The sequence below is a fragment of the Pecten maximus genome, chromosome 9 (genome assembly GCF_902652985.1).
Source record: "Pecten maximus chromosome 9, xPecMax1.1, whole genome shotgun sequence".
NCBI lineage: Eukaryota > Metazoa > Mollusca > Bivalvia > Pectinida > Pectinidae > Pecten > Pecten maximus.
This window is the reverse complement of record NC_047023.1, coordinates 40,763,181-40,784,104: the sequence shown is the minus strand read 5'-3', so window position 1 is coordinate 40,784,104 and position 20,924 is coordinate 40,763,181. Positions and strand designations below refer to the sequence as shown.

The 20,924-nt window shown below is 38.1% G+C and overlaps 1 protein-coding gene across 1 annotated transcript in view; it reads left to right on the top strand.

The window, feature by feature from the left end:
* LOC117335021 (ras GTPase-activating-like protein IQGAP1) overlaps positions 1–20,924 on the top strand; it is a 113,054-nt gene that overhangs the window by 90,564 nt on the left and 1,566 nt on the right. Inside the window, 14 exon segments of the mRNA XM_033894913.1 lie at positions 3,243–3,317; positions 3,431–3,580; positions 3,783–3,936; positions 4,150–4,169; positions 5,048–5,099; positions 5,245–5,409; positions 10,704–10,771; positions 11,347–11,479; positions 12,750–12,852; positions 16,314–16,452; positions 16,639–16,839; positions 17,882–17,996; positions 18,145–18,311; positions 19,595–19,729. Of these exon segments, the coding sequence (XP_033750804.1) occupies positions 3,243–3,317; positions 3,431–3,580; positions 3,783–3,936; positions 4,150–4,169; positions 5,048–5,099; positions 5,245–5,409; positions 10,704–10,771; positions 11,347–11,479; positions 12,750–12,852; positions 16,314–16,452; positions 16,639–16,839; positions 17,882–17,996; positions 18,145–18,311; positions 19,595–19,729 (1,677 nt within the window).

Genomic DNA, 20,924 nt, shown 5'->3' with positions numbered 1-20,924 from the left:
TGTGATATTATACAGGGGAGGCAATCCTGTGGTGTGTGATATTATACAGGGGAGGCAATCCTGTGGTGTGTGATATTATACAAGGGAGGCAATCATGTGGTGTGTGATATTATACAGGGGACACAATCCTGTGGTGTGTGATATTTTACAGGGGACACAATCCTGTGGTGTGTGATATTATACAGGGGAGGCAATCCTGTGGTGTGTGATATTATACAGGGGAGACAATCCTGTGGTGTGTGATATTATACAGGGGACACAATCCTGTGGTGTGTGATATTATACAGGGGACACAATCCTGTGGTGTGTTATATTATACAGGGGAGACAATCCTGTGGTGTGTGATATTATACAGGGGACACAATCCTGTGGTGTGTGATATTATACAGGGGACACAATCCTGTGGTGTGTGATATTATACAGGGGAGGCAATCCTGTGGTGTGTGATATTATACAAGGGAGACAATTCTATGGTGTGTGATATTATACAGGGGACACAATCCCGTGGTGTGTGATATTATACAAGGGAGACAATTCTATGGTGTGTGATATTATACAGGGGTTACAATCCTGTGGTGTGTGATATTATACAGCGGACACAATCCTGTGGTGTGTGATATTATACAAGGGAGGCAATCCTGTGGTGTGTGATATTATACAAGGGGAGACAATTCTATGGTGTGTGATATTATACAGGGGTTACAATCCTGTGGTGTGTGATATTATACAGGGGACACAATCATGTGGTGTGTGATATTATACAGGGGACACAATCCTGTGGTGTGTGATATTATACAAGGGAGACATTCATGTGGTGTGTGATATTATACAGGGGACACAATCCTGTGGTGTGTGATATTTTACAAGGGACACAATCCTGTGGTGTGTGATATTATACAGGGGACACAATCCTATGGTGTGTGATATTTTACAGGGGACACAATCCTGTGGTGTGTGATATTATACAGGGGACACAATCCTGTGGTCTGTGATATTTTACAGGGGTTACAATCCTGTGGTGTGTGATATTATACAGGGGACACAATCCTGTGGTGTGTGATATTATACAGGGGACACAATCCTGTGGTGTGTGATATTTTACAGGGGAGGCAATCCTGTGATGTGTGATATTATACAGGGGACACAATCCTGTGGTGTGTGATATTATACAAGGGAGACAATCCTGTGGTGTGTGATATTATACAGGGGAGACAATCCTGTGGTGTGTGATATTATACAGGGGAGACAATCCTGTGGTGTGTGATATTATACAGGGGACACAATCCTGTGGTGTGTGATATTTTACAGGGGAGGCAATCCTGTGGTGTGTGATATTATACAGGGGAGGCAATCCTGTGGTGTGTGATATTATACAGGGGAGACAATCCTGTGATGTGTGATATTATACAGGGGAGGCAATCCTGTGGTGTGTGATATTATACAGGGGAGACAATCCTGTGATGTGTGATATTATACAGGGGAGGCAATCCTGTGGTGATTGATATTATACAGGGGAGGCAATCCTGTGGTGTGTTATATTATACAGGGGAGGCAATCCTGTGGTGTGTGATATTATACAGGGGAGGCAATCCTGTGGTGTGTGATATTATACAGGGGAGACAATCCTGTGGTGTGTGATATTATACAGGGGACACAATCCTGTGGTGTGTGATATCATACAGGGGAGACAATCCTGTGGTGTGTGATATTATACAGGGGACACAATCCTATGAAGTGTGATTATACAGGGGAGACAATCCTGTGGTGTGTGATATAATACAGGGGACATAATCCTATGATGTGTGGTATTATACAAGGGAGACAATCCTGTGCATGCCTGATCTACCCCCTCCTGCTTCATTTCTTTATATCTGAAACTCTTTTTTTTTTTTTTTTTTTTTCCCTCCGTTGCTAATTTACCAAAACTATATCCACTTTTTTACTGTGTGGCGGTATATAAAGTACCTGCTGGTTTTGTTTGATTTTTATCAGTATCTCTTGGTAACTTTGTCTTTTTCTTGAACAACTGTCCCTTTAATTCTCTCCTTCATGTGTGGTGAATTCTCATCTGTTCCATTATTAGATTAACCATTTTGTTTCACTTTATCTTAGCTGTAAGTGAGTTTCATTCCTTCACACAAAGATCTGAACAGGAATCCAAATTATAGATCAGACTCTATTTCGTTGAAGAATTCCAGAGGAGTATGTTTGGAGATTTCTTACTGTCATGCATTAATGTGATAATAGTTACCGCGTTAATGTGATAATAGTTACCGCGTTAATGTGATAATAGTTACCGCGTTAATGTGATAATAGTTACCGCGTTAATGTGATAATAGTTACCGCGTTAATGTTGTAATAGTTACCGCGTTAATGTGATAATAGTTACCGCGTTAATGTGATAATAGTTACCGCGTTAATGTGATAATAGTTACCGCGTTAATGTGATAATAGTTACCGCGTTAATGTGATAATAGTTACCGCGTTAATGTTGTAATAGTTACCGCGTTAATGTGATAATAGTTACCGCGTTAATGTGATAATAGTTACCGCGTTAATGTGATAATAGTTACCGCGTTAATGTGATAATAGTTACCGCGTTAATGTGATAATAGTTACCGCGTTAATGTGATAATAGTTACCGCGTTAATGTGATAATAGTTACCGCGTTAATGTGATAATAGTTACCGCGTTAATGTTGTAATAGTTACCGCGTTAATGTGATAATAGTTACCATTGATATTTATTGAACTCCTGTATAACATGTACTGTTCATGCTTGTAATCACTCACAATGTGTACATATAGACCAGTGCTCGTAGCTCCAGGGTCAGCAATTAAATTTAGTCCAAATATAAATTGTTTTTTCTTTATCATTTGATTGTCTTTGTTAACTCACATATAACATTGGGCCAGACCTAGAGGAGCCAGCCAGGTCAAGAGGTCAGACAGCTGTAGTGTGTGTAGTGGGTGGTAGTTGTGCTAGATACAGAAACGGCTTTAACTGTAATCATTCTTCAATGTTGATTTTCAAACTTATCAATTTTTGATAGATTTTTAAATGTTTCAAAAAATGAATTTGTATTGAATAAAAGTGGAATTTTCCTAAATTTTTTCATGTTGAAATTAAGTCTCACTGTGATATATAATTGATATTTTTTATATAATTGATCAATTCCATTAATATTCATGTAGATGAGTACATTGTATATGAGTTTTATAATGTTTTCTTATACATTACAGACTAAAGGTCGACAAGATGTCTGACTTCGTAACAGGAAATCCCCTTGTAGTGAAAATGATTGTAGGTTTTAACAGGTAAGATATAGGGTTGTCATAGCAACCACAACAATAAAAATGAAATGTTGGAATGATTAAGTCACACTGAGAGCTCTAAATAGATGATAATTCTAACAAAATGTTCGTTTTAGGAATCAACGAGGCCAGAACTCCTTGAGGGAAATGTTAAATCCATTAGTGACTGAGGTCATTGAGGACAAAAACTTACGCATCAATACAAATCCTGTGGATGTGTATAAAACGTGGATCAACCAGACCGAATCTCAGACCGGAAAAACCAGGTAAAGTTGTATATGTGTATAAAAAAAGATTTATAGTATAAATGATCAGATGACAACCATATCTGACTATCTTTATATACAGATATACTACTTTACTGCAGTGTAGCAGTGTGTTGTGTAGATTCAGACCTGATTTAGTCAGATTGTGTACACAAATTAATGGTATAAGTAAACTATAATATGGATGTTTGAACCGTTACAGTACGTTGCCTTACGACGTGTCCATAGAACAGGCGCTGTCTCACGATGAGGTTCAAAAAATGATTCAGCAGTCAGTCGACAAGTTACAGCAAGTTACAGAAAAGTTCCTCACAACCATCCTACAGTCACTCGATAAAATTCCGTAAGTATATCGGGTTCCTCACAACCATCCTATAGTCACTCGATAAAATTCCGTAAGTATATCGGGTTCCTCACAACCATCCTACAGTCACTCGATAAAATTCCGTAAGTATATAGGGTTCCTTACAGCGGTCCTACAGTCACTTGACAAAATTCCGTAAGTATATCGGGTTCCTTACAGCGGTCCTACATGTGCAGTCACTCGACAAAATTCTGTGAGTATAGAGTTCCTTACAACGGTCCTACAGTCACTCGACAAAATTCCGTAAGTATATCGGGGTTCCTTACAGCGGTCCTACATGTGCAGTCACTCGACAAAATTCTATAAGTATATAGGGTTCCTTACAACGGTCCTACAGTCACTCGACATAATTCTGTGAGTATATAGAATTCCTTACAGCTGTCTCATAGAATTAAAAAAATCCAGTAAATTTATAAGTTTCTCATGTCTCTCCTACAGTCTTTCGCAAAAACCCTGTAAATTGAAGAGTTCCTCACAGCTGTCATAGAGACACTCGAAAAAATACCTCAAAGCCGCCCTTTTATTGCGTAAAGTCTAAAAGTTTAAAAATCCTCAGCATCTTAAACAAAATCTCTTCAGTCTTGTACATCTGAGCACCAATAGTAAAGAGACCTAAATTTTCCAGGGTATCAGCATAGTTTTTATGTCCTAATTATATGTATGATATGAAACCCCTAAAGTACAGGTACATGTATGATGTGTTAACCCCTAAATTACAGATATGACCCCTAAATTACAGGTATGATATGTTACCCCTAAATTACAGGTATGATATGAAACCCCTAAATTACAGGTATGATATGAAACCCCTAAATTACAGGTATAATATGTTACCCCTAAATTACAGGTATGATATGTAAACCATAAATTACAGGTATGATGTGAAACCCCTAAATTACAGGTATGGTATGTTACCCCTAAATTACAGGTATGGTATGTTACCCCTAAATTACAGGTATGATAAGTTACCCCTAAATTACAGGTATAATAAGTTACCCCTAAATTACACGTATGATAAGTTACCCCTAAATTACAGGTATGATGTGTTAACCCCTAAATTACAGGTATGATAAGTTACCCCTAAATTACAGGTAGAATCTTAGAGAAGCTCTAATGACAAAGTTTCCAGAGGCACCGGAAAAAGACGTCTTAAAGGTACAACATTTGCTATACAGTGGCTGGCTAGTACTGACTTTTACAAGTTTCAAAAAGGAAATAACCTTGACATGAATTCACAGAGGTCAGTTTGATGAACTAATGGTACAGACTTGTTTGACGTATAAATGTTTGTCTGTTGTAGATCGTAGGAAACCTTTTGTACTACAGATATATCAATTCGGCCATTGTCGCTCCCGATGCCTTTGACATTATCAATGTTGGGGCTGACAAGCAGCTAACCAACGACCAACGACGTAACCTTGGATCTGTTGCCAAAATTTTACAATTTGCAGCCGCAAACAAAGGGGTATGTTGTAGATCAAACAACAAGAGATGTGTGCTGACAGTTTTATCTATCTCCATCCTTATGTCTCCCTTCATCTCAGTGGAGTTTTATCTATCTCCATCCTTATGTCTCCCTTCAACTCAGTGGAGTTTTATCTATCTCCATCCTTATGTCTCCCTTCAACTCAGTGGAGTTTTATCTATCTCCATCCTTATGTCTCCCTTCATCTCAGTGGAGTTTTATCTATCTCCATCCTTATGTCTCCCTTCATCTCAGTGGAGTTTTATCTATCTCCATCCTTATGTCTCCCTTCAACTCAGTGGAGTTTTATCTATCTCCATCCTTATGTCTCCCTTCAACTCAGTGGAGTTTTATCTATCTCCATCCTTATGTCTCCCTTCATCTCAGTGGAGTTTTATCTATCTCCATCCTTATGTCTCCCTTCATCTCAGTGGAGTTTTATCTATCTCCATCCTTATATGTCTCCCTTCAACTCAGTGGAGTTTTATCTATCTCCATCCTTATGTCTCCCTTCATCTCAGTGGAGTTTTATCTATCTCCATCCTTATGTCTCCCTTCAACTCAGTGGAGTTTTATCTATCTCCATCCTTATGTCTCCCTTCAACTCAATGGAGTTTTATCTATCTCCATCCTTATGTCTCCCTTCAACTCAGTGGAGTTTTATCTATCTCCATCCTTATGTCTCCCTTCATCTCAGTGGAGTTTTATCTATCTCCATCCTTATGTCTCCCTTCATCTCAGTGGAGTTTTATCTATCTCTATCCTTATGTCTCCCTTCATCTCAGTGGAGTTTTATCTATCTCCATCCTTATGTCTCCCTTCATCTCAGTGGAGTTTTATCTATCTCCATCCTTATGTCTCCCTTCATCTCAGTGGAGTTTTATCTATCTCCATCCTTATGTCTCCCTTCATCTCAGTGGAGTTTTATCTATCTCCATCCTTATGTCTCCCTTCATCTCAGTGGAGTTTTATCTATCTCCATCCTTATATGTCTCCCTTCAACTCAGTGGAGTTTTTAGCCCACCATCATCAGATGGTGGGCTATTCAAATCGCCCTGCGTCCGTGGTCCGTCGTCCGTCCGTCCGTCCCTCCGTCCCTCCGTCCGTCCGTCCCTCCGTCCGTCCGTCCCTCCGTCCGTCCGTAAACAATTCTTGTTATCGCTAATCCTCAGAAAGTACTGAAGGGATCTTTCTCAAATTTCATATGTGGGTTTCCCTTGGTGCCTAGTTATGCATATTGCATTTTGAGACCAATCGGAAAACAACATGGCCGACAGGCAGCCATCTTTGATTTTGACAATTGAAGTTTGTTATCGCTATTTCTGAGAAAGTACTGAAGGTATCTTTCTCAAATTTCATATGTAAGCTCCCCTTGGTGCCTAGTTATGCATATTGCATTTTGAGACCAATCGGAAAACAACATGGCCGACAGGCAGCCATCTTGGATTTTGACAATTGAAGTTTGTTATCGCTATTTCTGAGAAAGTACTGAAGGGATCTTTCTCAAATTTCACATGTAGGCTCCCCTTGGTGCCTAGTTATGCATATTGCATTTTGAGACCAATCGGAAAACAACATGGCCGACAGGCAGCCATCTTGGATTTTGACAATTGAAGTTTGTTATCGCTATTTCTGAGAAAGTACTGAAGGTATCTTTCTCAAATTTCATACGTAAGCTCCCCTTGGTGCCTAGTTATGCATATTGCATTTTGAGACCAATCGGAAAACAACATGGCCGACAGGCAGCCATCTTGGATTTTGACAATTGAAGTTTGTTATCGCTATTTCTGAGAAAGTACTGAAGGGATCTTTCTCAAATTTCACATGTAGGCTCCCCTTGGTGCCTAGTTATGCATATTGCATTTTGAGACCAATCGGAAAACAACATGGCCGACAGGCAGCCATCTTGGATTTTGATAATTGAAGTTTGTTATCGCTATTTCTGAGAAAGTACTGAAGGGATCTTTCTCAAATTTCATATGTAAGTTTCCCTTGGTGCCTAGTTGTGCATGTTGCATTTTGAGACCAATCGGAAAACAACATGGCCGACAGGCAGCCATCTTGGATTTTGACAATTGAAGTTTGTTATCGCTATTTCTGAGAAAGTACTGAAGGGATCTTTCTCAAATTTCATATGTAGATTCCCCTTGGTGCCTAGTTATGCATATTGCATTTTGAGACCAATCGGAAAACAACATGGCCGACAGGCAGCCATCTTGGATTTTGACAATTGAAGTTTGTTATCGCTATTTCTGAGAAAGTACTGAAGGTATCTTTCTCAAATTTCATATGTAAGCTCCCCTTGGTGCCTAGTTATGCATATTGCATTTTGAGACCAATCGGAAAACAACATGGCCGACAGGCAGCCATCTTGGATTTTGACAATTGAAGTTTGTTATCGCTATTTCTGAGAAAGTACTGAAGGGATCTTTCTCAAATTTCACATGTAGGCTCCCCTTGGTGCCTAGTTATGCATATTGCATTTTGAGACCAATCGGAAAACAACATGGCCGACAGGCAGCCATCTTGGATTTTGACAATTGAAGTTTGTTATCGCTATTTCTGAGAAAGTACTGAAGGTATCTTTCTCAAATTTCATACGTAAGCTCCCCTTGGTGCCTAGTTATGCATATTGCATTTTGAGACCAATCGGAAAACAACATGGCCGACAGGCAGCCATCTTGGATTTTGACAATTGAAGTTTGTTATCGCTATTTCTGAGAAAGTACTGAAGGGATCTTTCTCAAATTTCACATGTAGGCTCCCCTTGGTGCCTAGTTATGCATATTGCATTTTGAGACCAATCGGAAAACAACATGGCCGACAGGCAGCCATCTTGGATTTTGACAATTGAAGTTTGTTATCGCTATTTCTGAGAAAGTACTGAAGGGATCTTTCTCAAATTTCATATGTAGGTTTCCCTTGGTGCCTAGTTGTGCATGTTGCATTTTGAGACCAATCGGAAAACAACATGGCCGACAGGCAGCCATCTTGGATTTTGACAATTGAAGTTTGTTATCGCTATTTCTGAGAAAGTACTGAAGGGATCTTTCTCAAATTTCATATGTAGATTCCCCTTGGTGCCTAGTTATGCATATTGCATTTTGAGACCAATCGGAAAACAACATGGCCGACAGGCAGCCATCTTGGATTTTGATAATTGAAGTTTGTTATCACTATTTCTGAGAAAGTACTGAAGGGATCTTTCTCAAATTTCATATGTAGGTTTCCCTTGGTGCCTAGTTATGCATATTGCATTTTGAGACCAATCGGAAAACAACATGGCCGACAGGCAGCCATCTTGGATTTTGACAATTGAAGTTTGTTATCGCTATTTCTGAGAAAGTACTGAAGGGATCTTTCTCAAATTTCATATGTAGATTCCCCTTGGTGCCTAGTTATGCATATTGCATTTTGAGACCAATCGGAAAATAACATGGCCGACAGGCAGCCATCTTGAATTTTGACAATTGAAGTTTGTTATCGCTATTTCTGAGAAAGTACTGAAGGGATCTTTCTCAAATTTCATATGTAGGTTCCCCTTTGTGCCTAGTTATGCATATTGCATTTTGAGACCTATCGGAAAACAACATGGCCAACAGGCAGCCATCTTGGATTTTGACAATTGAAGTTTGTTATCGCTATTTCTGAGAAAGTACTGAAGGTATCTTTCTCAAACATTTTTGAAAGTTCTCCTTGGTCTGTAGTTCTGCATATTGCATCTAATTCTTGGGACCAATAGGAAAACAACATGGCCGACAGGCAGCCATCTTTGATTTTGACAATTGAAGTTTGTTATCGCTATTTATCAGAAATTGCTGAAGGGATCTTTGTGAAATTTCATTTGTAGGTTGCCCTATGTGCCTAGTTATGCATATTGGATTTTGAGACCAGTCAGAAAACAACCTGCCCGACAGGCAGCTATCTTGTATTTTGACAATTGAAGTTTGTTATCGCTATTTTACAGAAGGTAATGAAGGGATCTTTCTCAAATTTCATATGTAGGTTCCCCTTGGTCCCTGGTGTTGCATTTTGGGACCAATCCGAAAACAACAGACAGCCATTATCGCTAAATCTTAAATTTTATATATAGGTTCCCCTTGTTTGAAAAGTACTAGAGGGCTGTTTCTGAATTTACACAGATTAGTAAGACTTAGAGGAAGGGAAAAGTAGAGAAAAGATCAATCTGACATGGAACCTATAAAGATCATTCAATGGTGGGCGCCAAGATCCCTCTGGGATCTCTTGTATCTATCTCCATCCTTATGTCTCCCTTCATCTCAGTGGAGTTTTATCTATCTCCATCCTTATGTCTCCCTTCATCTCAGTGGAGTTTTATCTATCTCCATCCTTATGTCTCCCTTCATCTCAGTGGAGTTTTATCTATCTCCATCCTTATGTCTCCCTTCATCTCAGTGGAGTTTTATCTATCTCCATCCTTATATGTCTCCCTTCAACTCAGTGGAGTTTTATCTATCTCCATCCTTATGTCTCCCTTCAACTCAGTGGTGTTTTATCTATCTCCATCCTTATGTCTCCCTTCAACTCAGTGGAGTTTTATCTATCTCTATCCTTATGTCTCCCTTCATCTCAGTGGAGTTTTATCTATCTCCATCCTTATGTCTCCCCTTCATCTCAATGGAGTTTTATCTATCTCCATCCTTATGTCTCCCTTCAACTCAGTGGAGTTTTATCTATCTCCATCCTTATGTCTCCCTTCAACTCAGTGGAGTTTTATCTATCTCCATCCTTATGTCTCCCTTCATCTCAATGGAGTTTTATCTATCTCCATCCTTATGTCTCCCTTCAACTCAGTGGAGTTTTATCTATCTCCATCCTTATGTCTCCCTTCAACTCAGTGGAGTTTTATCTATCTCTATCCTTATGTCTCCCTTCATCTCAGTGGAGTTTTATCTATCTCCATCCTTATGTCTCCCCTTCATCTCAATGGAGTTTTATCTATCTCCATCCTTATGTCTCCCTTCAACTCAGTGGTGACAACATTTTGGTACTGGCTCTTCTTGTTGTGGTAATAGAATCTTTTCAGGCCACTTTTGAACAGTGAAAGATATCTTGAAACATCAAATACAGGTATTGAGCTGTGTATAATAATTGTATCCTGCGATTTTCATTTCATGGTTCTTAGTCAGTTTAGTACCAAATTTTCACTACAGTTTTGTCTGGGGCATGACAGTATTTAAACCATCTAATGCCAGTTACTAGTATTCATAATATCAGTTTATCATTCCACCAATGATAAAAAAAATGTCAAAACAAAAGTTTGTCTGTTTCAGTTTGGTGGTGAGAGCTCCTACCTCTCCAGCATGAACAGTTACATCCGTGAAGCTCATGAAAAATTCAAGTAAGTATAACTGATTTCTTCTGTTCAGAAAGACAGGTTTTCCTGTACAGTAATAAGTGTATTTTTAGTGTTGGTACCAAAGGCAACACCTGTATCAAACCCTCTTGGATTCCAGTACAACATTGCAAGTGCGATTTCTTTTTTACATGTACCGGTAAGTGAATCTATATATAAGGAAAAGTTTTAGTAATCTGTTACCAGAATTGACCAAAAGTGTTCGTAATCTCCTTGTCAAGGACTGCTCAAAGGCTACTGAGTCAATGACAACTTAAAACAAGTATGGTATAGTTTCAGAAATGTTTGAAGACAGAACTAAACCAATTATACATACAGAGATTGATACTGATTGTTTCAGTACATGAAATGGTCCGTTTTGAATGACTTGGGATAGACTTATGATGTTAGGGGTATAGAAGTTTTAATGTTGTGTACAACAGAATAATATTTCACTTGATATCAAGATTATGAAATACAAATTGAAAAAAATCAAAATTCAAATAATTTTCAGATTTTGACAATTCCAAAATTAAAAATTGAAATGATTTTCAGATAAATGTTATAACTTTGTGTTCCAGACACTATTGTGTGATGGCTTGTGATGTGGAGGAGTTGGAGCCCAAGTTTAACGTTGACCAATATTCAGACATAGTGACTATCACCAAGCCGGTCATTTATATATCTGTGTCCGAGATCTGTGATACACATCAAGTAAGTTACTCCGGACAAAGTGACCATCATCTAGCTGGTCATTTATATATCTGTACTCCGGACAAAGTGACCATCATCTAGCTGGTCATTTATATATCTGTGTCCGAGATCTGTGATATGTATTGAGTAAGTTACTCCGGACAAAGTGACCATCATCTAGCTGGTCATTTATATATCTGTGTCCGAGATCTGTGATATGTATTGAGTAAATTACTCCGGACAAAGTGACCATTATCTGACGGGTCATTTATATATCTGTGTCCGAGATCTGTGATTCGCATTAAGTAAGTTAATCTGGACAAAGTAGCTGTCATCTGAGAAGTTATTTATATATCTGTCCGAGATCTGTGATACATATTAAGTAGGTTATTAAAGTTACCCTGGCCAGTAGGTTATTAAGGTTACCCTGGCCAGTAGGTTATTAAAGTTACCCTGGCCAAAGTGACCTATCAAACTGCATTATCCCACCATCATCAAATGGTAAAATCACCTCACATCTGTGGTCAGTCGTCCTTTCATTGTTTATTGTCCGTAAACAGTCATTTTGTTGCTATTTCTTGAAAAGTACCCGAAGAATCTTTCTAAGATTTCATAGGTAAGATCACCTTGATCACAAGTTGATCATGTTAAATATCATACGTAGGTTCACCTTAGTCATGAAATGATCATGTAGAATTTCATTGGAGCATTCACATTGGTCCCAAGTTGTTTGTGTTAAATTTTTACATATCCTTTTGACATCATCGTCCAAATTGTTTATTAATTACTTTGATAATTAAGATAATTTTCTTGGTAGTCCCCACAGTTAACCTATTGATCAGTTGTAACATGTTTAATGTAATGTTTCCTCAGAGTTTGTCCTACACCAAGGGAGATAATTTTCTTGCTAGGAGATAATTTTCTTGCTAGGAGATAATTTTCTTGCTAGTCCCCACAGTTAACCTATTGATCAGTTGTAACATGTTCAGTGTACTGTTTCCTCAGATGTTAGTGCTACACCAAGGGGAGATAATTTTCTTGCTAGTCCCCACAGTTAACCTATTGATCAGTTGTAACATGTTCAGTGTAATGTTTCCTCAGAGTTTGTCCTACACCAAGGGAGATAATTTTCTTGCTAATCCCCACCAGTTAACCTATTGATCAGTTGTAACATGTTCAGTGTAATGTTTCCTCAGATGTTAGTGCTACACCAGGGGAGATAATTTTCTTGCTAGTCCCCACAGTTAACCTATTGATCAGTTGTAACATGTTCAGCGTACTGTTTCCTCAGATGTTAGTGCTACACCAGGATGAGATTGCTTCCGACTCAAACGACGCCCTGCACGAGTTGCTGGAAGATCTGGGAGAGGTTCCCACTGTAGCAGAGCTTTTAGGTAATTGCAGGAGTATATGCAGGGATTACCTCATATTTTAAAACTGGGAGTCCTTGGGACTGCCAGCCAAAAAATATGAGGGTCCATGAAGAAAAAATGGGAGTCCACATATTTAACATTGCTGTTTTTGCTAATAACTCTGCTAAATGTAATTCTGTCTGGCATATTAATGCCATCGTGAATCATAATTAAATGCTTGATGAAATTAATATTTTAAATGAACCATTATCCATTATGTAAGTCTGGTTCTTGTTTGATATGAAAATGAATTAATATTTAATTTAAGTTTCAATAATATATTTATGTATATTATTACATGCAGGTAGGTAGGATTTTTTAAAGTATGCATTATGTGATCATTGATAATCACGTACTCTATTGTACTATACAAAATTATATGTACACAAATACTATATATATATATATGCTACATTTCTAACCCCTGGTGCTTTATCATCATTTCTTTATATAGTAAAACCTGGCTAAATCTGACCCCTGTCTAATCCAAAACCCTGTCGATACTGACTTTGATAATTAGGCCCAGGTATTCGTCTCTTCTTATAGAAGTTAAAACACACTTCTCTAGTCAAGACCAAGTCTATACTGAAACCTGTGTTAAAACACACCTCTCTAATCAAGACCAGGTCTATACTGAAACCTGTGTTAAAAGACACCTCTAATAAAGACCAGGTCTATACTGAAACCTGTGTTAAAACACACCTCTCTAGTCAAGACCAGGTCTATACTGAAACCTGTGTTAAAAGACACCTCTAATAAAGACCAGGTCTATACTGAAACCTGTGTTAAAACACACCTCTCTAATCAAGACCAGGTCTATACTGAAACCTGTATTAAAACACACCTCTCTAGTCAAGACCAGGTCTATATTGAAACCTGTGTTAAAACACACCTCTCTAATAAAGACCAGGTATATACTAAAAACCTGTGTTAAAACACACTTCTCTAGTCAAGACCAGGTCTATACTGAAACCTGTGTTAAAACACACCTCTCTAATAAAGACCAGGTCTATACTGAAACCTGTGTTAAAACACACCTCTCTAGTCAAGACCAGGTCTATACTGAAACCTGTATTAAAACACACCTCTCTTGTCAAGACCAGGTCTATACTGAAACCTGTGTTAAAACACACCTCTCTAGTCAAGACCAGGTATATACTAAAAACCTGTGTTAAAACACACCTCTCTAGTCAAGACCAGGTATATACTAAAAACCTGTGTTAAAACACACCTCTCTCTCTTGTCAAGACCAGGTCTATACTGAAACCTGTTTACTGAAACCTGTGTTAAAACACACCTCTCTAATCAAGACCAGGTATATACTAAAAACCTGTGTTAAAACACACCTCTCTAGTCAAGACCAGGTATATACTGAAACCTGTATTAAAACACACCTCTCTAGTCAAGACCAGGTCTATACTGAAACCTGTGTTAAAACACACCTCTCTAATCAAGACCAGGTCTATACTGAAACCTGTATTAAAACACACCTCTCTAATAAAGACCAGGTCTATACTGAAACCTGTGTTAAAACACACCTCTCTAATCAAGACCAGGTCTATACTGAAACCTGTATTAAAACACACCTCTCTAATAAAGACCAGGTCTATACTGAAACCTGTATTAAAACACACCTCTCTAGTCAAGACCAGGTATATACTAAAAACCTGTGTTAAAACACACCTCTCTAATCAAGACCAGGTATATACTAAAAACCTGTGTTAAAACACACCTCTCTAATCAAGACCAGGTCTATACTAAAAACCTGTGTTAAAACACACCTCTCTAATCAAGACCAGGTCTATACTGAAACCTGTGTTAAAACACACCTCTCTAATCAAGACCAGGTCTATACTGAAACCTGTGTTAAAACACACCTCTCTAGTCAAGACCAGGTCTATACTGAAACCTGTGTTAAAACACACCTCTCTAGTCAAGACCAGGTCTATACTGAAACCTGTATTAAAACACACCTCTCTAGTCAAGACCAGGTCTATACTGAAACCTGTATTAAAACACACCTCTCTAGTCAAGACCAGGTCTATACTGAAACCTGTGTTAAAACACACCTCTCTAATAAAGACCAGGTCTATACTGAAACCTGTATTAAAACACACCTCTCTAGTCAAGACCAGGTCTATACTGAAACCTGTGTTAAAACACACCTCTCTAATAAAGACCAGGTATATACTAAAAACCTGTGTTAAAACACACCTCTCTAGTCAAGACCAGGTCTATACTGAAACCTGTATTAAAACACACCTCTCTAATAAAGACCAGGTCTATACTGAAACCTGTATTAAAACACACCTCTCTAGTCAAGACCAAGTCTATACTGAAACCTGTATTAAAACACACCTCTCTAGTCAAGACCAGGTCTATACTGAAACCTGTATTAAAACACACCTCTCTAGTCAAGACCAGGTCTATACTGAAACCTGTATTAAAACACACCTCTCTAGTCAAGACCAGGTCTATACTGAAACCTGTGTTAAAACACACCTCTCTAATAAAGACCAGGTCTATACTGAAACCTGTATTAAAACACACCTCTCTAGTCAAGACCAGGTCTATACTGAAACCTGTATTAAAACACACCTCTCTAATCAAGACCAGGTCTATACTGAAACCTGTATTAAAACACACCTCTCTAGTCAAGACCAGGTCTATACTGAAACCTGTATTAAAACACACCTCTCTAATAAAGACCAGGTCTATACTGAAACCTGTATTAAAACACACCTCTCTAGTCAAGACCAAGTCTATACTGAAACCTGTATTAAAACACACCTCTCTAGTCAAGACCAGGTCTATATTGAAACCTGTATTAAAACACACCTCTCTAATCAAGACCAGGTCTATACTGAAACCTGTATTAAAACACACCTCTCTAGTCAAGACCAGGTCTATACTGAAACCTGTGTTAAAACACACCTCTCTAGTCAAGACCAGGTCTATACTGAAACCTGTTTACTGAAACCTGTATTAAAACACACCTCTCTCTCAAATCAAGAACAGGTCTATACTGAAACCTGTGTTAAAACACACTTCTCTAGTCAAGAACAGGTCTATGCTTTAGCCTGGTGTTGATTTTCTGTTCTTAGTATATTAATCCTTAGAATAATCAGTTGATAATTATTCCCTTATCTACCATTCTCTCCTGTAAAGTATATTACTGGGAATTTTTACAGCAGTTTTACTGTTGCATTTTCCTCTCTCTGTAACAAAGTCAAGCTATCTATCAGTTGTAGTAGTTACATGTGAAGTAGGCTTGCTATTGAAGGGTGATTCACTTCATGAAATCTATCCTGTACCCTGTACCCCCGGGAATCATGTTTTTACTGAAGATTACTGAATACCTACATTCCAGAGATGTATGTATCAATTTACAGATAATTTAGATATGTACAATTCTGGACATGTCTGGGTGTTTGGTTTTAAAGGTGTTGATCTTCCTGAGGAACAAACCATGCGGGATACTGTACTGGCTCAACTAGGCACAACGGAAATAACTCTCACACTTACAAACAAGTTTGAGGTTCCGGAAGATGACCAGTCTAATGTAAAACAGCTCCTAATAAGGTAAGATGACCAATTTAATATAAAACAGCTCCTAATATATTAAACAAGCCAATCTTATGTTAAGCAGCTTCTTGTTAGGTAAGATGATCCATCTAAACATTTATAAAGACTGAAGTGCTGATAAATAGAAACATTGTTGAGTCAGTTTTGACCATGGATGCGATATAAAGACTGGTGATTTTACAGGACGAAGCGTCTAGTGGTGGATGTGGTGGCGTGTCAGCCAGGAGATACCATCACACAGATCCTCGAGTCCCCAGCAACAGATGAACAGGAGGAGCTGCATCAGGCACTTGTTAAAAAACGGGAACTGCGTGACAGGAAGGCTTCCGCTAAACAAGGTGGCAAGGGCTTAGTGCGGCAACCCTCAATGTTGTCAGAAACCATGTACGTTGTTTTCAGGTCAAAGTTCAAGGTCATTAAGGCTATAACGAAATCTTACTTTTAACTTTGTAATCTAGAGGAAATTTAATCGCTTTTAAATAAACTTACATATTCACATGCCTATGGTTTTTAATTTCAATTTATTTCTATTTAAAAAACTTTTTATTAGAAAACATGGTAAAAATAATCAAGCAATGGAACAGCCGGTATATTACGATAGGTGATGTGTGTATATGTCGTGTTTAAACAGCCGGTATATTACGATAGGTGATGTGTTTATATGTCGTGTGTAAACAGCCGGTATATTACAATAGGTGATGTGTCTATATGTCGTTTGTAAACAGTCGGTATATTACGATAGGTGATGTGTTTATATGTCGTGTGTAAACAACCGGTATATTACAATAGGTGATGTGTCTATATGTCGTGTGTAAACAGTCGGTATATAAGATAGGTGATGTGTTTATATGTCGTGTGTAAACAACCGGTATATTACGATAGGTGATGTGTTTATATGTCGTGTGTAAACAGTCGGTATATTTCAATAGGTGATGTGTTTATATGTCGTGTGTAAACAGCCGGTATATAACGATAGGTGATGTGTTTATATGTCGTGTGTAAACAGCCGGTATATTACGATAGGTGATGTGTCTATATGTCGTGTGTAAACAGTTGGTATATTACGATAGGTGATGTGTTTATATGTCTTATATGTCGTGTGTAAACAGTCGGTATATTACGATAGGTGATGTGTTTATATGTCGTGTGTAAACAGCCGGTATATTACAATAGGTGATGTGTCTATATGTCGTGTGTAAACAGTCGGTATATTACAATAGGTGATGTGTTTATATGTCGTGTGTAAACAGTCGGTATATTACAATAGGTGATGTGTCTATATGTCGTGTGTAAACAGTCGGTATATTACAATAGGTGATGTGTCTATATGTCGTGTGTAAACAGTCGGTATATTACGATAGGTGATGTGTTTATATGTCGTGTGTAAACAGCCGGTATATTACGATAGGTGATGTGTTTTCTTCAGGTTATCTCTTCAAGTCATGAAGACGAAGATTAAAAAGCAGCTACAGAATTTAGAACTGGATGGAGTCGTCTCCAGGAAAAATGGATTCCAAGATCTAGTCAACATGATTGCACAGGTGAGCAAAACATTACCATTAGATGTTTTATAGTATCTGGTAGAGAGGTTTATATCACTCTACAGATCAGTGGATGTCAGAAATGAGATTTGTACGACCAACTATTCACATATATGTAACATTTTAATGAGTTTATATCTGTTTAAAGGATATCCGCAACCAAAGACGTTACCGTAACAGTCGAAAACAGGAGCTGATGCGTGTACGTTCAACACTGAAGAGGCTACAGGAGAAACGTAAATTTTACGAGTCTCAGATCGACTACTACAATCGATATGTTAAAACGTGCATGGAAAACTTACAACAAAAGAGCAAGTAAGTAGTTCCACTGTAATCTGTAATGGATGTTCATGTTGGGTTTTTATTGTTTTTTTTAAGTTCAATATCTTTTACCCATTTTGGATTTTACTTTTTTTAGGCATGTATTACAAAGTTGAAGAACAAATAAAAAATCATTGGATAAGGTTACACGGGTGTACATATATATATTATATATTTTGCATCCATTTAATTTGTGGTGCTCTTTTTTTAAGTCTCTATTTCACACTTCATATTGTTTCTTTTTAATTTTAAGCAATATTTTCTTCATATTATATATATTGTGTTATTTTTGGGGACAAGTTATCATTTGTACTAGATATTCAAATGACTGTTGCTGGGTAGCAAATAGCTGTTGAATGTGTCAACAGCTAGATTATTATACCCCCGCAACGAAGTTAGGGGGTATACTGGAATCAGGTTGTCCGTCCGTCCGTCCGTCTGTCTGTAGACACGTTTTGTCCGGACAACTCCTCCTAAACTGATGGGCCGATTCCAATGAAACTTCACACACATATTAATTATCATGTGCAGATGTGCATGCCACTTTCTTTTTCTCAAAATTATGGTTGCTATGGCAACTGGTCACTAAACAGGTTTTCCGATAAGAACCATAAGCTTGTCCGGACAACTCCTCCTAAACCGAAGGGCCGATTTTAATGAAACTTCACACAAATATAGAGGACCATGTGTAGATGTGCATGCCACTTTCTTTTTCTAAAAATTATGGTTGCTACGGCAACTGGTCACTATTAACAGGTTTTCTGATAAGAACCATAACTTTAAGTTTGTCCGGACAACTCCTCCTAAACCGAAGGGCCGATTTTAATGAAACTTCACACAAATATAGAGGACCATGTGTAGATGTGCATGCCTCTTTCTTTTTCTCAAAATTATGGTTGCTATGGCAACTGGTCACTATATTACTGGATTATCTTAGTTAGCCTCTAATTAAGAGTTCCAATTCACCATTGACTCGTGCAGATTGCGAGGGTATTAGTCAGCCATCCTGGCGAAAGTTCTAGTTTTTACTTGTACATAAATTTTCAGCCAGTTGCAGAATTTGATTAATGTTCCACACACCGACTTGAAAATTCCTATCATGCATTATCATGGCTAATATAATCAATCAGTTTGCAGATATTTACCGATTGTTAATTTATGGTAGATATGCTGCCATGAATTCAGGGTTCCTGGTATCATATTTAACATAAATTAACAATCAGTAAAATATAAATTACATATCTCTACATGTAAGTAACATTACTTTGTTGTTTCAGTAACAGGAAATCACGCGGACTATTTAAACGAGGAGAAGGGAACGGCAAGGTATCCTTTGAGTCTGTGAAGTACAGTGCCTCAAAGCTTCACGAGAAGGGAGTCATTCTGGATGTGGAGGGGCTGCCTAATAATCAGTAAGTATACAGCCACAATTTATATATCAAAGCTTCAAGAGAAGGGAGTGTGGTTCTGGATGTGGAGAGTTTGCCTAATAATCAGTAAGTATACAGCCACAATTTATATATCAAAGCTTCAAGAGAAGGGAGTGTGGTTCTGGATGTGGAGAGTTTGCCTAATAATCAGTAAGTGTACAGCCACGATTAACATATCAAAGCTTCACGAGAAAGGAGTGTGGTTCTGGATGTGGAGAGGCTGCCTAATAATCAGTAAGTATACAGCCACAATTTACAAATCAAAGCTTCAAGAGAAGGGAGTGTGGTTCTGGATGTGGAGGGGCTGCCTAATAATCAGTAAGTATACAGCCACAATTTACAAATCAAAGCTTCAAGAGAAGGGAGTGTGGTTCTGGATGTGGAGAGGCTGCCTAATAACCAGAAGGAAAAAGCCACGATTAACATATCAAAGCGTTACAAGAAGGGAGTGTGGTTCTGGATGTGGAGGGGCTGCCTAATAATCAGTAAGTATACAGCCACGATTAACATATCAAAGCTTCACGAGAAAGGAGTGTGGTTCTGGATGTGGAGAGGCTGCCTAATAATCAGTAAGTATACAGCCACGATTAACATATCAAAGCGTTACGAGAAGGGAGTCATTCTTGATGTGGAGAAGCTGCCTAAAAATCAGTAAGTATACAGCCACGATTTACATATCAAAGCTTCAAGAGAAGGGAATCATTCTGGATGTGGAGAGGCTGCCTAATAATCAGTAAGTATACAATCACGATTTACATATCAAAGCGTTACAAGAAGGGAGTGTGGTTCTGGATGTGGAGAGGCTGCCTAATAATCAGTAAATTTACAGTTTTATTGTGTCGCCTATGATTGATTTTGGAAAGGAAACAATGTTGGAAAGAATAGGTGTTGCTTTTCTGACGGCGGCAACATCAACAATGTTGAGGTTTTTAATTTAGCTCTTGTTTCTGACAAAGCTAGACCAACAAAACCTCTATCATAGATGTAGCATGGGTGATAGAGCCTACTACACTAAAATATTTCATGGATTTCTGCATTTTGGAGGTAAAAGCTCAAATTTCCAACACTAAGGTTCTACATTTAGCTCTTGTATATGTTTGGCTGTTTCTGACATACTATAAAAGCTAGAGCATCCAAACATCATGGGATGTATAGCTGAATCCATTACACTCTAGCT